The 14,519-nt window shown below is 48.0% G+C and overlaps 1 protein-coding gene across 2 annotated transcripts in view; it reads right to left on the minus strand.

Moving 5' to 3' along the window:
* Positions 1 to 1,887: 1,887 nt before the first annotated feature.
* usp54a (ubiquitin specific peptidase 54a) overlaps positions 1,888 to 14,519 on the minus strand; it is a 99,042-nt gene continuing 86,410 nt past the window's right edge. For both annotated transcript variants that reach the window (XM_063191370.1, XM_063191369.1), the window contains 6 exons: positions 12,545 to 12,818; positions 10,203 to 11,323; positions 8,919 to 9,043; positions 8,350 to 8,490; positions 5,859 to 6,129; positions 1,888 to 5,048 (listed from right to left, as the gene is read on the minus strand). In XM_063191370.1, coding sequence (XP_063047440.1) covers positions 4,381 to 5,048; positions 5,859 to 6,129; positions 8,350 to 8,490; positions 8,919 to 9,043; positions 10,203 to 11,323; positions 12,545 to 12,818 — 2,600 coding nt within the window. In that variant the 3' untranslated portion in view covers positions 1,888 to 4,380. The remainder of the gene's footprint in view (positions 5,049 to 5,858; positions 6,130 to 8,349; positions 8,491 to 8,918; positions 9,044 to 10,202; positions 11,324 to 12,544; positions 12,819 to 14,519) is intronic.

A 14,519-nucleotide genomic window follows, 5' to 3' on the forward strand; every position in this document is an offset into this window, starting at 1 on the left:
TATATTTCCTACAGACACGCTACGCCGGATTTCCGGCGCGGCGCCGGACTGCTATCACCCCTGCAGTGCACTGAGGAAGGTGGAGAAGGTGAAGATGATGAAGGTCAAATGGAGAAGGTTGAAGGTCATTGCTCATCATACCTCCCCATGTTATAGCTCTCCTGACCAGGGAAGCCAACAGGGGTTAAAACGACAAAGGGGTCAGTTGCCCTGGGCCCTCATAACATAGAATGTACTGGGTGGGGGCCCCTTTCAGATGACTTCATCAGTGGCCCTGCTCCCGCCATTCACACCTAATCAAACCTGTGACCCCTCTAGCTTGGATCCCTTTCAACCACAGCAGCCTGTCGATCAATTAATTCATTGATGGTCTGAATGCAGCTCAGAGTAAACAAATACTGCATAGTGTGTCCCTGGATAACCTTCCTCCTCCTCCTCAGATATAGAAACTGCGACAGCGGGGGACATCTTCCGCAAACGCAACGCCTCTGATCCCTTTCTCAGAGGCGTACTGTAGGTTTTAATCTAAGATAAACAATTCTGAGTAAATTGATGGCATCTCTTTAGGTGACAACAGAGAAGCTACATATTTTCCATGGCTTGGTATTAAGGAAGTGAGAAATTGGTGGATAGAATATTGAATATACGAAGATGACCCGAGTTGAATGAGTTCATTCGCTGCTGAAATTCAGCATGCACACATTTTGCCTGTATCCTTTGCGCGCGCACAGTGTGTGTGTGTGTGTGTGTACATCCACAGGTGTGTGACAGTGTGTTCGTTTTACAGGATGCCTGAATGGAGTTGAGTGTGTGGATCAGCAACTAGGGGTCACACTTTATGACCCACCCAGGACTGACTGTCCCTGTTCCAGCATGTGATCGATAAAAGCAGTGTGTGTGTGTGTGTTGGAGAATGTGCCATGGGCTGTGCTGTACTTGTTGTCATGCAGTGATACGCATGAGACTACAACAGTGAACAGTTTGTGAAAACAGATGACACAATGACCTTCAGTTGTCTTTCAGTTCTGCCCAAACGTGGAGCAGAGGGTAGGAACTTTATTGCAAAAATACACATGAACTTTTTGTTTCTGCTCTCTGCCTCTTTCTCCGCCTCCAGCACGGCATTTACAAACAAACTCTGAACGGAAATACTCTGTCAAGCTTTTTTTTATATGGGTGAAGCTCTGCCTAAAGGCTTAAAGGCTAGTCATGTCTGTACAAACATGTATATACATACATACTTTTTAACAGTCCCACTACAGTATGTGTCGGACCACCATTTCTCATTTTGGTACAGTTACAGGACTAACTGGGAGTCAGTAGTCTTCTACTCATTGACCTCTAGGGGCAGTGTTCTGCACAATCAGCTGTTCTGCATACATTGACCCTCCTTACCCAGTAAAGTGGGTTGGTTTAACTTCATCGAAACACTGTTTGGTGTAGTCACTAGACAAGGACGTCTAGCGATCTGTGCTAGACATTACAGTAAACCACAGCCCTAAATTTCCCTCCATTCAAAAAATGCTTTCATAGAAACCTACTTCTGCGGCCTGAACAAAATGGTTTAAGATGAACAAAGCCGTCATACAGTCGTTTTTACAGTTTGGCATGCAGTTAGTTTGGGTGTGCACTCCTTGTCCAGCACAAACTGTGTTTAATTTCAACTGATCTGAGAACAGCTACAATCCAGTTTTATCAGGACTTTTCAGCAGGAGTCGTTTTTAGAACCTTTATCCCTGCACACTTCTGTTGCCTAGCGCATTGCCCATGGCAACCAACTTGTTTACACCCACTAGTGTTTGTGGCATTTACGCTATTCAGCAGTGTCAATATAGAAAAATAAATGTAAAAATTATGCAACCAAAAAAATAGGCAAAAAACTTCCTCTCAAAATAAAAACTTTTTTTTTCATTCCTTCATTTTAAGCAATGCAATGCTTATATTAGAAAACAAATCAATTCAATAAGGCTTTACATTAAATGTCATGTATGCAAAAAGCAAAAAAAACTTAAACTTGAACATTACAACATAAACATCAAGTGTGGAGCTGTAAATAAATCAAACTGCGACCCACTGTGTAACCAGCCTACCACAAAAACAGGCAGACTTTTTCAGGAGTGAATATTCAATAATGTTCAGTAATCTGTTCTGGGTGCATTCAAAACCAAAGATCCCTTAGGGGTGAAAATGGCAAAAATCACAAGCAGAATTCTTGGCATAACAGTGAAAGCAAATATTAGATTGAAACTGTTGGAGATGGTAACGGAAAAATAAATAATAGTAATTTTCCCTACACCCAAGCCCTTGCGTCTCTTGAAAACGACCCCAAATATTTCCGTCAAGTCTTACAGTCCTGTGTTGAAGACAAAAGGTCCCATTTCAACATGCAGGTTTGCCACTTTGTCTGAAATAGTTACTGAAAAGCGTGGCCTATGGAGTTGCGAGTATCTGTGCCTCTAACACAACGGTGCCTTAAACATCTTCACCTTCTAAATGTACAAAATATAAATATTTCACCAAAAAAACAATTCTCCCAGAACATTAGGAGAAGAGCGAATTCATTTTTTTTTTCAAGATCAGTATTCTAGAACTGCACTTCTAAAGTGCACTAAAAACTGGTGTTAACACTGTTATGTCCATTTCACTGCACTAAAATAAACAACTTTTAAAAAAATATTATCAACATAACCTATTGGTAATCAACGTCAGTCGTTTTTCTGCACAGCAACCATGACATGACACACATGGTTGAAAAGCCCTTTACCGGATCAGAACAACGACCACGCAATGCTAGTATATAGATTTACCAAAGATCCAGAAAAGTCCAGAAAGCTATTAATAATAGTGTAATAATAACAGGTTAGTAAGATAGCTGTGAAATACTTTCATTTTTTAAAATTCCTCTGTTTGAGACGATGAAGCATTCATAGCCTTAATCATACAACGAACAGCTGGGATTAAATAGTAAATAATTGCTAATTATATTGTTATACTGTGGGTTATAAATAAAATGATTGGTTTGTGTGTGAAAGGGAGTGTGTTGTGTAGTGTTGTGTGCTTCTCATTGCCTCAGAAAAACAAAAGGAAAAAGACACAGACTGAGCTCAGAACGTGAAAATAAAGAAATGTCTCGTTGGTGAGCTCTTGGTTAGAACGTGAGGTCAGGTGACCCTGTTCTAGAACATGAGGTCAGGTGACCTGTGTTAGCCAATGACAGGCTCCTGGGCCTGCTTTCTCATCCACCCATGTGGCATCTCCTCTTCCTCAGGAGACTGCGCCAGGTTCCCTCCAGCCAAGGAGGCCATGTACAGTAGGCCTATTATAGGCAACGTCTGCTACCTGCCAGTGGCACCAGTGGGTCTCCCACAACGGGGAGCTATTTCAAAAACTGTGTGGGCCTGAAACAGGCACATCTGTACGCTGGGCGCATAGCCGAAATGTCAAATATGTTTTAATAAAAGCTCTTTTGTGGGTGCTCACTGGTTGTTACTGGCTTTATTTCAGTCTTTTTGTGAGCATAGCCAAGCAATGTATGACTAGTGTCCAACTTCAAAACAACATAGTCTCAGGTGAGAGGAGCAGCCTTGGGAGTCCACAAATTGCAGACTCGGGGAGGACAACAAAGTCAACATCCATGCATCCAGAGCCTACTCCTCTCACTACAAAAACGAGTGCCTGGATCAAAGAGGACAGGGCACTTAGGAGCATACGATACGGATTCGTACTGAGACTAGCAGGAACCAGAGGTCATTCCCAGCCCGTGCACCTGGTGGTGTGGGGAAGAATGCACAGGCCAGTCCAGAGGCCGTGTGCTTAAGGAGTGGAGGAGTGGAGGAGAGAGGAGATGGCACTGTGAGGAGGGTATTAGGAGAACAGGGTTGAAGTCTTGTTTGTACTGCAAATCTCCTCCAGCCTTCTGTAAATTTCCATCACCCATACTGTTAATACATCCTTCCACACAACCTTGTGAAGAAAATGTCAGGAGGTTTTAAAGAGGAGAGAGAGAGAACGAGAGAGAGAGAGAGAGAGAGAGAGAGAGAGAGAGAGAGAGAGAGAGAGAGAGAGAGAGAGAGAGAGAGAGAGAGAGAGAATGAGGAATGAAGCTAAATATGCTTTTTCATCAACTGTAGCTCCATATTACACTGATTCTGCGACTTGGTGTATCTCAGGGACTTGGTGTGATGCTCTGCATTGGCAGCGGTGTTTGGCGATGAGAGCAAAGCAGCATGCATGTGTGTCAAAGAGGCAGCAAACTGCAGGTACTAGAGACTGAGCGGCAGGGCCGATCCAATCCCATCCGCTTCTTCTCAAGTCCAGTCAGTTCCATTCTGGCGTGGCCAAGTCCAATCCAGTCCGGTCCTGGTTGCTTCCCATCCGGGTTCAGCTGGCGGTGCAGTAGCGGGTCACGTGTGCCCCACAGGAGCGGCAGTAGGCACTCAAGGGGTCTGCGCTGGCGCGCTGGCACAGTATACACAGCGGAGTCGGGCCAGCAGGGCTCCTGGCCGGTAGCCTCTGGCGGGACTCTGACCTGGGCAGGGTCTGGCCACCACCGCCACCCCCCACCATGCTGCCCATGTGTACCTGGCTCTGGGTCCTCCAGTCTCCCTCCGGGGGCACGTCCAGACGACGCATCGGGGCCGGGGCTTGCGTATGTGGGATGCGGAGCGCGTGGTGCTGGGCCCCCTGTGGATGTGTTGGTGGTGGTACTGCTTCTCGCCTGTAGGGTGCGTCAATGGGCCGGTCATGGGGCGCGGCGGAGCCACCTCGGCGGGTGTGTGCCAGGGTGGCGTAGCCGGAGTCCACAGGCCCCCAGTGCCGAGCCGCAGGGCCTGGGCCCAGGGGGGCGGGGGCCGGGGGGGCGTTCATGGCCCTGGGGAGGGAGGAGGAGAGGAATGGGGGGGGCTCTTGCGAGGACCCCTGAGGAGGTGGCCGTCGAGGTGCCCGCGGGAGCGTGCCGTAGCTCATGGTGGCGTTGTGGTAGGGGTCGCGCTGGGCAGCTTCACTCCGGTCAAACACAGCCAGAAAGGGGTGGCACTTCTGGGCATCTCCTGAACCATAGGGGAGGGCATTATAGAGACAATAAAGATTAGGATCATAAAGAGCAAGAAAAAATAGGAAGATAATCATGCACTCACTAACTATTACAAGGAACAGCGCGCGCACACATACACACACACACACACACACACACACACACACACACACACACACACACACACACACACACACACACACACACACACACACACACACACACACACACCGACAAATTCCCATCAAAGTAGAAGTGAGACAAACAAACAAAAGATGCAAGTGGTTCAGTGGAGTAGAAATTGATCTGTGGGGTTAACAGATCACTTGGGCGACACGACACGCAACTGTGAATGTGAACGCTGTGCATTCCCATTCTCTGCATGAACACAGGGGGGTGCTGTGGATGCAGCTGCTGTATGAGTGAATGGGAGTGGGAGTGAAATGGGGATCACATCAGTAGAGTGTTAAAAAATCCAAATTTAAAGCTGCACCAGAGTAGCTACTGTATTGCAACTACGTCCATTTTACCTTTTCATTATTATTTATAAAATAATAAACTAATAATTACTAGTACAGAACCAAGTACTGTACCAAGGACTTATAGGTCGCAGCCAAAAATGTGTATTTCTGGAAATTCAGGACAAGGAGAGGATTCACCTTTTTCTATGTATGAATTCATTCACTAATTATTAGAATTTGATGGTGGTGGGAAGTATTCGTGAAAGAGGTATTTTTTGCTGTACTGTGTGTGTGTGTGCCCATGCATGTGTTCTATATACATGTATGTCTGTGTGTTCTCCAGGAGATGTTTAGGAGGAGGTTACCTGGGAGTCCCCGAGACGGCTGCTGGTTTGGGTGTGATGGGGGCACGTGATGGTGATGGTGATGGGGGTGGGGGAGGGTATGGGTATGGGTGTGAGGATTGGGGAGAGGGTGGGAGTGATGGAGGTGGTTGGGGTGTGGCAGGGTTTGGGAGTGGAGGTGGGGGTTGTGGTGAGGGAGGACGAAGTGGTGTGGGGAGGAGGAGGAGGAGCTATGTTGACGCGTGATGACCCGCGCACCTGCATGCTTTGGCATCCCGGTGATAGAGGTGTCCTTTAAGGAGAGAGAGGGACAGACAGGAAGAGAGAGAGAGAGACAGGAAGAGAGAGAGAGAGAGAGAGAGAGAGAGAGAGAGAGAGAGAGAGAGAGAGAGAGAGAGAGAGGGAGAGAGACCCAGGATCAGAGCATCATAGGTGAGTAGAGTAGAGAAAGGGAGTGAGAGGAGAAATGTAGAGAGGTGGGTGGCGTTAAAACAAGCTCAGTAACTCACCCCAGCCTGTTTTAAACACCACCCCAATGACACAACATAATACTTGCCTTTATCACTGGCATCCAACAGACAAACCAGAGCACAATCAGGGCCACTCCATGACTGCTCACGACAAATGGTCTGATTTCCTGACTTAAAGTTTGGATTGAGGAGTCTGCACACTTAAATCCTTTTTTCTTTAATGTTTTATTCCATGGCAGGATTACGTTTCGACCATTATCTTCAGACAATAAAAACATCAAAATAAAAAAGATTTTATTTGTGCAGAGTCCTCACTCCAAACTTTCTGTCAGCCTTTGTCCTACTGTATATCTTATCCTGGGATGCGCACAATTTTCATGATGGCGCATGAGAAAAGGTCAGATTCCACAACTTGTTCTGCATGTTGAACACTAGTGGTGTGGATTGGCACTGCCCTCACGATCCGATTCAATCACGATTCGGGAGGTTTCGATTCGATTCGATTCGATGCGATTAGATCCGATCCGATTCAATTCTACAATGCATTGCAATGCATTACATTTCTACTGAAAGCAAAGCAAATGTTTCCTCTGTCATGATGAGGCAATACAAGTAGTCAGATACTGAGCAACAATTTATTGGCTGTTTTCTGTTCAGTCTTGCAATGCTTTGAAGTATTTTTATTTAATTTAACATTCATTTGCTCCCGAAATATCCACGGAAGTAATTGAAACTTAAAAAAATTGCTGCATCGATTCTGGAACTTGCCGCATTGAATTGGATCATCCATGCCCCGCATTGGATTGGATCGCCAAATCGATCATTGTTGACACCACTATTGAACACAGTAGAGACAGACTATGCATGACACTAGTCAAGTATACTTACACATTGCGTTAGCATATTTGACCAATGAAATACATTTTAAATTCTGTAGTCTAGTAGAAACTGTAAGAAACCTATAGCTTTACTGTAGGAATATAGAAGCTAAACTGCTTTCTTCACATGAACTGCACGAGTGACCTGGGTGCCATCTATAAGCCCATCAACAACAGAACAGGTCTGGAAAAGAACAAACCACAGCAAACCCAAATGAGAGTCTGATGCTTAAACTGCACAATCGTGGGGCTGGGAGTGTTTAGGTAACCTACTATTTGTGTTCTCATGGCCTGGCCTTGTGTTATTATACCGGAATAATCATAAGAATTTCCCTTTGTACAGTACGTTTCCTGCAAGGAATGTATGCTCGATGTGAGTTAACAGCGTGGGGAAAGGCACACGGGAACAGAAACATTTTGCCTGCTTGTAAAACTCAAATTAGTCAGGCTTTAGACTCTTGAGTCACAGAGATTAAGGGGATTGGAGTTTTCATAGCAGTCTGTATCAGTAACACAATGCTATGCCCATAATGTTACCTGAGGATTTATTGGTCTTTCAGTGAGATAAACTTAAGCAATGCGGAACATTAGCAAACTGAGAGGAGGGTTTTGTAAGGACAACACATTGCCTACAACTGTGTCTAAAAATGTCTAAATAAAGAGAAAAAAATCCTTCATAAAATCGCTATCAACTGTAAAGCATAACTTCTAAAAAAAGCAAGGCTTTAAATAAGGATAGAAAATAAGCACCACAGACTTTGCTGTTGAAATGCTTGGCAACGGTAGGCAAAAAAACATGTTGTATGATAGCTGCAGTTGCATGTATTGACCAGCAGATGTCAGTGTGAGCTCATGATGGACTGATGGGACAGTACAGGGTGACCTGACGATCACCATGGTAACGGCTGGGATGGATGGAGGGGTGACATTCAATGATGTCATGTTGTAAGGTACAGATGGGCACAGATGAGCACCAAAAACACATCTGACTGGTCTAGAGAGGGGAGAAAAATGCAAATTGCACTAACTAATATTCTGGAAAATAAAAACTGTGTGTGTATGAGTGTTAGTGTGTGTGTGTGTGTGTGTGTGTGTGTGTGTGTGTGTGTGTGTGTGTGTGTGTGTGTGTGTGTGTGTGTGTGTGTGTGTGTGTGTAATACTTACAAAGCTTCGTGAAGATGGTAGTGTGTCAGCTCGTCCGGCGATGGCGGTGCCACTCATACTGCGGGCCAGGCGACGCAAGTTGTCCGCACTGTACGACTCATCATTCTCCACCAACCCCTCACGCTCCACCACACACACCGGCTACACACACACAATGAAACATACACACACGCACACACACACACACAAACGCACACACACACAACCCAGTGAGTAAAAATATGAACTGCAATTATCCAACACAAGCAATCCAACACAAGTCCACTGGGTATCAATAACGGCTACATATTACAGAAAGGCAACATCAGGCTGCAGCATCATCTGTTGAAAATGGAAGCTAATCAACAAGGCTTCCTCAAACAACTGCAGCCCAGCTGAACCAGTAACACCCTCATCAGACACACCAACATGTACACTTTGCATATGCACAGACACACTCACACAGACACGTTCGCAGGCACGCACACACACACAGGCCCACTCTCCCCGCACACAAACACGCACGCACTCGTGCACGCATGCACGTACACACACGTGCGCGCACGCGCACACACCCTGCCCCTGCTCACCTTGGTGTGTGTCTGTGGGGTGCTGGTGTAGCCGGGTGTTCTGTAGGCGTGCCTCTCGATCTCTGCAGTGGGGGTTTTGGAGCGGCCCAGAGTTCCACTGTGCAGGAGCTTCCTGGCCGCAGAGCCTGCTCACGCACACACACGCACACGCACACACGCGCGCGCGCGCGCGCACGCACGCACGCACGCACGCACGCACGCACGCACGCACGCACGCACGCACGCACGCACGCACGCACACACACACACACACACACACGCACGCACGCACGCACACGCACGCACACACACACACACACACACACACACACACACACACACACACACAGCACAAGGAGAAAGAAAATGACTTTTATTCGTTCACTGTCACATTTAATTCACATCACGTTACATGAAGGTCAGGGGAGCTGAATGGAGGGATGGGGAGGAGAGAATTGGCATGGGGACCAGGCTCTCTCTCTCTCTCTCTCCCTCTGCTCTCTACTCCTCCTTTCAACACTTCAACACTGCAGCCTAAATTATCAGCCTAAACAATCAGAAAAGGCAGGACAATATCCCGAGCACCAATGATGTTTGATAGTGCAATAGCACAAGGGGACAAGACCTAATAGTGCTGCATTGAGAATTACTGCATTATAGCACTATAACAATGGACTACCTGTAGAGGGGACAGGCCTGGTAAGGACACGACAGACATATCAACAACAGTGCCTTTTCCGTCTGAGGTGAAATAAATAGTTAAAGAGCATCATGTTCTGCCGAAAGGACGACTCTAGCGAAATAAAACGACGTCACAACTGTGTGGATGTCCATTTCCCTGACTCACCAGATTACGTTTTAGTAGTGGCACGTCAGGGTGGTGCAACCACAGCTATTGTATGGATTGTTTTTGTTTGCTACAAGTGGATTACCTAAGAAGCATATTCATTTTCATGCCATCATTACCAAATACCTAATTAGTTATTTATGGGCACTAGCGATGGTTGTACCATCTGACGTCTAAGCGCAAAAAAACCCCAACAACAACAGCAACAACAAAAAAATGTCATTGACCCGTGTATGATCGGGACCAAGAAAGGTTAACTTAAAGGTCATAAAACACTGTATATGAATAGGTAGCTGAATAATACTGAAGCACTCAGACACACATATTACAAATAATAGAATAACAAATCGCTAAGGAAATAACATTGAAGAGACACACGTGAGCACACACACATACACACACGCATACACACAGACAGGCACAAACAGACACACACGACCATACTGTGCACTGCATACCTGGTCTGGGTGGGGGCTGGGGGCTGAGTCCGCGGGGGTAGCGTGGCAGCGAGGGGGCCTGCAGGCTGGCCTGGTACAGCGTCTCCAACTCAGACAGCTCCTCGTTGGCTGGGGAGGAGGGCTCGGGGGCCTGCAAGGCAGTCTGGGAGTTGTAGTAGCGGTTGACGTTCTCGGCCCAGCGCTCCACGGGCATGCGCGCCCCAGCCCAGGCCTCCGGAGGTGGGGAGGGGGAGGAGCGGGCCACCTGCTGGGGACATGGACCTACAGCAGGGGAGCCGGACAACTCCGCGAGGTGGGGGACCTGGAGGTGGGGCGGGTCGTGCGCCAGAGTGCCGCCTGATTGAGCCGCCCCACACCTGCCGCTGCTGTGATTGGCTACCGGGCCCGGAGAAGGTGGATGGAGGTGGGTCTTAGGCTCGCTGGAAGGCACCCCATTGGGCAGAGGGTAAGAGTGGGTGGTGGAAGAGGATGAAGAGTGTCGTCCGGGCAACAACGCAGGGTCTTGTGGGCAGGGGCGGGCCGGTGATGGGCTACGTGCGCGCGGTGGTGGATGCATGCTGCCATGTGATTGGCCATGAGCGGGAGGGGTGTGGCCGTTCCAGTACGCAGGGGACACTGGTGGCTGATTGGGCGACTGGAGCAGCCCGGCAGGCGAGAGGCTTGTCGGCTGGCCGCTGCGCTTGTCACTCGCACTCGACGCGCCAACCCCGTCCCACCGGGGGCCCTCGGGGGAAGTGCTGCCCACCATCACCACGGGGCGGGGGACGCCACCGTCTGCCACGATACCCACGATGCAAGATGTTGGCACAGGGCGGGAAGGGGGTGTTGCAGAGGGGGGGTGCAGGCTCGTGGGGGTGGAGGAGGGGGGCAAGACCTGAGCGGCAGGCATTATAGCAGCGGGGGTACTGATGGTGCTGTTGTTGATGATGGTGGCGGTGGTGTGTGGGTTTACGGGGTGTGTGGGGCTGGTGACGGGGACGGGGGTGCTGGGGGTGCTAGGGGCGCTGGTTCTGGTGTCGGTGGTTCTGCTGGGCCTGGGGAGGGAATCCTGCCGGGTCAGCACGAGGCGCTCCTCTTCAGAGGCCGCTGTCAGAAGAATTCGGACCGGGCCAGACTCTTCACTGCAGAGAGACAGAGAAAGAGAAAGAGAAAGAGAAAGAGAGAGAGAGAGAGAGAGAAAGGGAGAAAGAAAGAAAGAAAGAAAAAAGGAAAGAAAGAAAAAGAGGGGGAGAGAAAGAGGGAGGGAGAGAGAGAGAGATGGGCAGAGGCAGGGAAGGACGATGAGAAGAGGGGAAGGGGAATAGATAGAGAAGAGAGAGGGGGGGGGGTGTTGAAGGGGCGCAGTTACACACCAGAGAAGTCCTATACACCCACAGTTTCTGAAGCGCCGTGATGTAATCATGCAAGCAATGTGTATGTGTGTGTGTCTGTGCGTGTGTGTGTGCGAGAAAGAGAGAGAGAGAGAGAGAGAGAGAGAGAGAGAGAGAGAGAGAGGGAAAGAGAGAGAGATGTGTTTGTGAGTGAGTGGAAAAGGGGAAGATTTGGTGGCGCTATCTCAGTTTAGATGATCAGAGCGCTCGCTGTGCCGCTGGGAGACAGAGCTGCATTCTTTTGATCTGATTTAAGAAGCGCGTGAGTGTGTATGTGTGTGTGAGTGTGTGCTTGTGTGTATGTGTGTACGGAAAAGTGAAAAGTGTGTGTGTGTGTGTGTGTGTGTGTGTGTGCGAGTGAACTTGTGAAAGAGTGAGAGTGAGAAAGAGCTAGAAAGAGTGAGAGAGCGAGACAGAGAGAGAGTGTGTGTGTGTGTGTGTGTGTGCGCATGTGTTTGTGCCATATGTGGTGTCTCCTTATGAGTGTAGGAGGCTGTACTGCGTTATGTCATTAGCTCCTTTCATGTTGCCCTCAGGCGCCCTGCAGGTGCACACACACACGCACGCACACACACACACACACACACACCCTTTCAATGCACTCACACACACACACACACACACACACACACACACACACACACACACACACACACACACACACACACACACACACACACACACACACACACACACACACACACACAAATAGCTGACACACTTACATAGAGACATACGGACACATAAACACACGCAACATACAAACACACATGACCAATTACACAGACATACACACGCAGACAACACTCACAAACACACAGTGATACTCACTCACACACATATACATACATGCACACACACAGACACACGGACACGTACACACACTCACACAGACACACACACGCACAGACACACTTACACGAAACAAACAAAACACACACAGACACCCGGCGTCGGGCCCGTCAGTGTTACCTGTGTGTCTGCTGCTGTGGTCTCTCCTTCTCCGCCTCCTCCTTCTCCTCTTCCTCCTCCTCCTCTCGTCTTCCTGTCCTCTCCTCCTTCTCCTCCTCCTCTTGTTGTTGTTGCACCTCCTGCTGCATGCGTGACTGCAGGCCCCGTGCTCTCCTCATGCACCGGTGCAGTCGCGCCTCGCAGGCCGCAGACGCAGGCGCAGCAGACGCAGCCCTAGCGCCACTGCCGTTAGTGCCATTGTTACCGCCCCCATGCATGGGATGCCTGAGCTTAGCTGCACAACACAACCAACACCACATGGGCCACACAAACACAAACACAAACAAATGCAAAAAAAAAGAAAAAGAAAAAATGAATGTAAAAAAAACCCATAATCAAACATAAAAGGTTATGAATCAAAAGGATAATAATCATAATAATAGTAATAATGATAATAAGGGGATGAGCTGAGGCAGAGGTAGGGGTGGGGGCGTTGACACCAAAAGCAACATGGGAGAGCGAGCATTGGCATGCAGAAGCAAAAACACAACACAGGGGCAAAAGGTGGAATATACAGAACAATAGGCAAAATGGTGAAGGGACAGTGGAACAGAGGGAGCAGAAGGAAGGAGAGGTGCGATGGATGGATGGATGGATGGATGCAAGGGCGCCTGGAGCCGTACGGCCGTACGCACTGTGCGTACCTTCACCAGTGGAGGATTTTTTTTATTTTTTTAAATAAATATTACGCCTATTGTGTCTTCTATGAATGTTGTGACAATGCAACATATATGAGAAGAAGCAGCATGAAGCAAATTAAAGAGCAGAGACTATGGTTGGGCACCATTAATTTACAAAGGCAGATAGCCTGCTTTTTGCTTCTGTGCGTAAAACTCGCGCGCTCCTGAAAAAAAGATACAGTAACAAGTTATAGTTCCATCAGCGGAATTCTAACTTGAGCGGCTACCTCCAGTCAGACATGGCCCACAAATTTAAGTCTAGTAGTTCTAGTTAGGAAAGACAGCTCTCCATTTCCCACTTGGAATAACACATAGCCTATGTTGTGGCATCGCTGATGGCAGAAAAATCAAATAACCGAAGTTAATGTCTTGAAAGTGACAAGTTTCAATCGTAGCCAAAATCCAGTTGTCATGTGGGCTAGGAAGAAGGCATTGGATGGTAGCAGTACAGGTAGGCTAAGCTGTTTCATTCATCACTGAGCCCGCCGCGGCAAATATTATAGGGTACTTTGCTTCTGGTGTCATATTTCCTAAAGTATTTTGGTTACCGTTCTGTGTATTGTGGCTTTCTACAGAGACGGTTTTATGAGAGGTAGGCCTACGGAACTTTGCTTTGTAGCCTACTAGCTTCGGACGGCAGCACTGACAGCTGGTTAGCTATATGTGCTGCGCAAATACATTATGTTCGGGAAAGCATTAGTTCTAAAGCAATTCTGCATGTTTTGATGACATGCAGTTTGGGTGTTTTCTAATGCTTATTGCGCACGTTTTCCTGTTTGCTGACATGAACAGCACTCTGCGATTTGTGTGCGAGTGCGTCGGTGGTTCTCTTGTGCTCTGTCTCTATTGTGCATTTGTTATCAGCCTGGACTAACATTCAGTGCACTCCCCGGTGGGTTAACAGGCTGATGTAGTCGCTTTCTGCCTTTTCTTGCACAACGTGCCCGGGCTTTTTGTGGTCCCAGCTCAGCCATTGTGACGTGAACTTCATTCATCATTCTGCAGCAGACACCTCTGCACCAACTTTCTACCCGAGTCGAAAAGTATAACGCTTGAAAAGTTGTATCTAATGATATGGCGTCTGCCATAGCCTACTTGTTTCATCCCCATGCACGAGAGAGAACACAAGTGCATGCAGGCCGTCGTAGTAGCATAGTCGGGGAAGTCGCTGCAGTTCAATGTCGTAGTTAAAAAAAAAAAAAAAGTAATAGTAAGCGTAGGCTATGCATGGCTGCACCCAAAGAAGTGAAACGTCA

This window comes from Engraulis encrasicolus, chromosome 24 (assembly GCF_034702125.1).
Source record: "Engraulis encrasicolus isolate BLACKSEA-1 chromosome 24, IST_EnEncr_1.0, whole genome shotgun sequence".
NCBI lineage: Eukaryota > Metazoa > Chordata > Actinopteri > Clupeiformes > Engraulidae > Engraulis > Engraulis encrasicolus.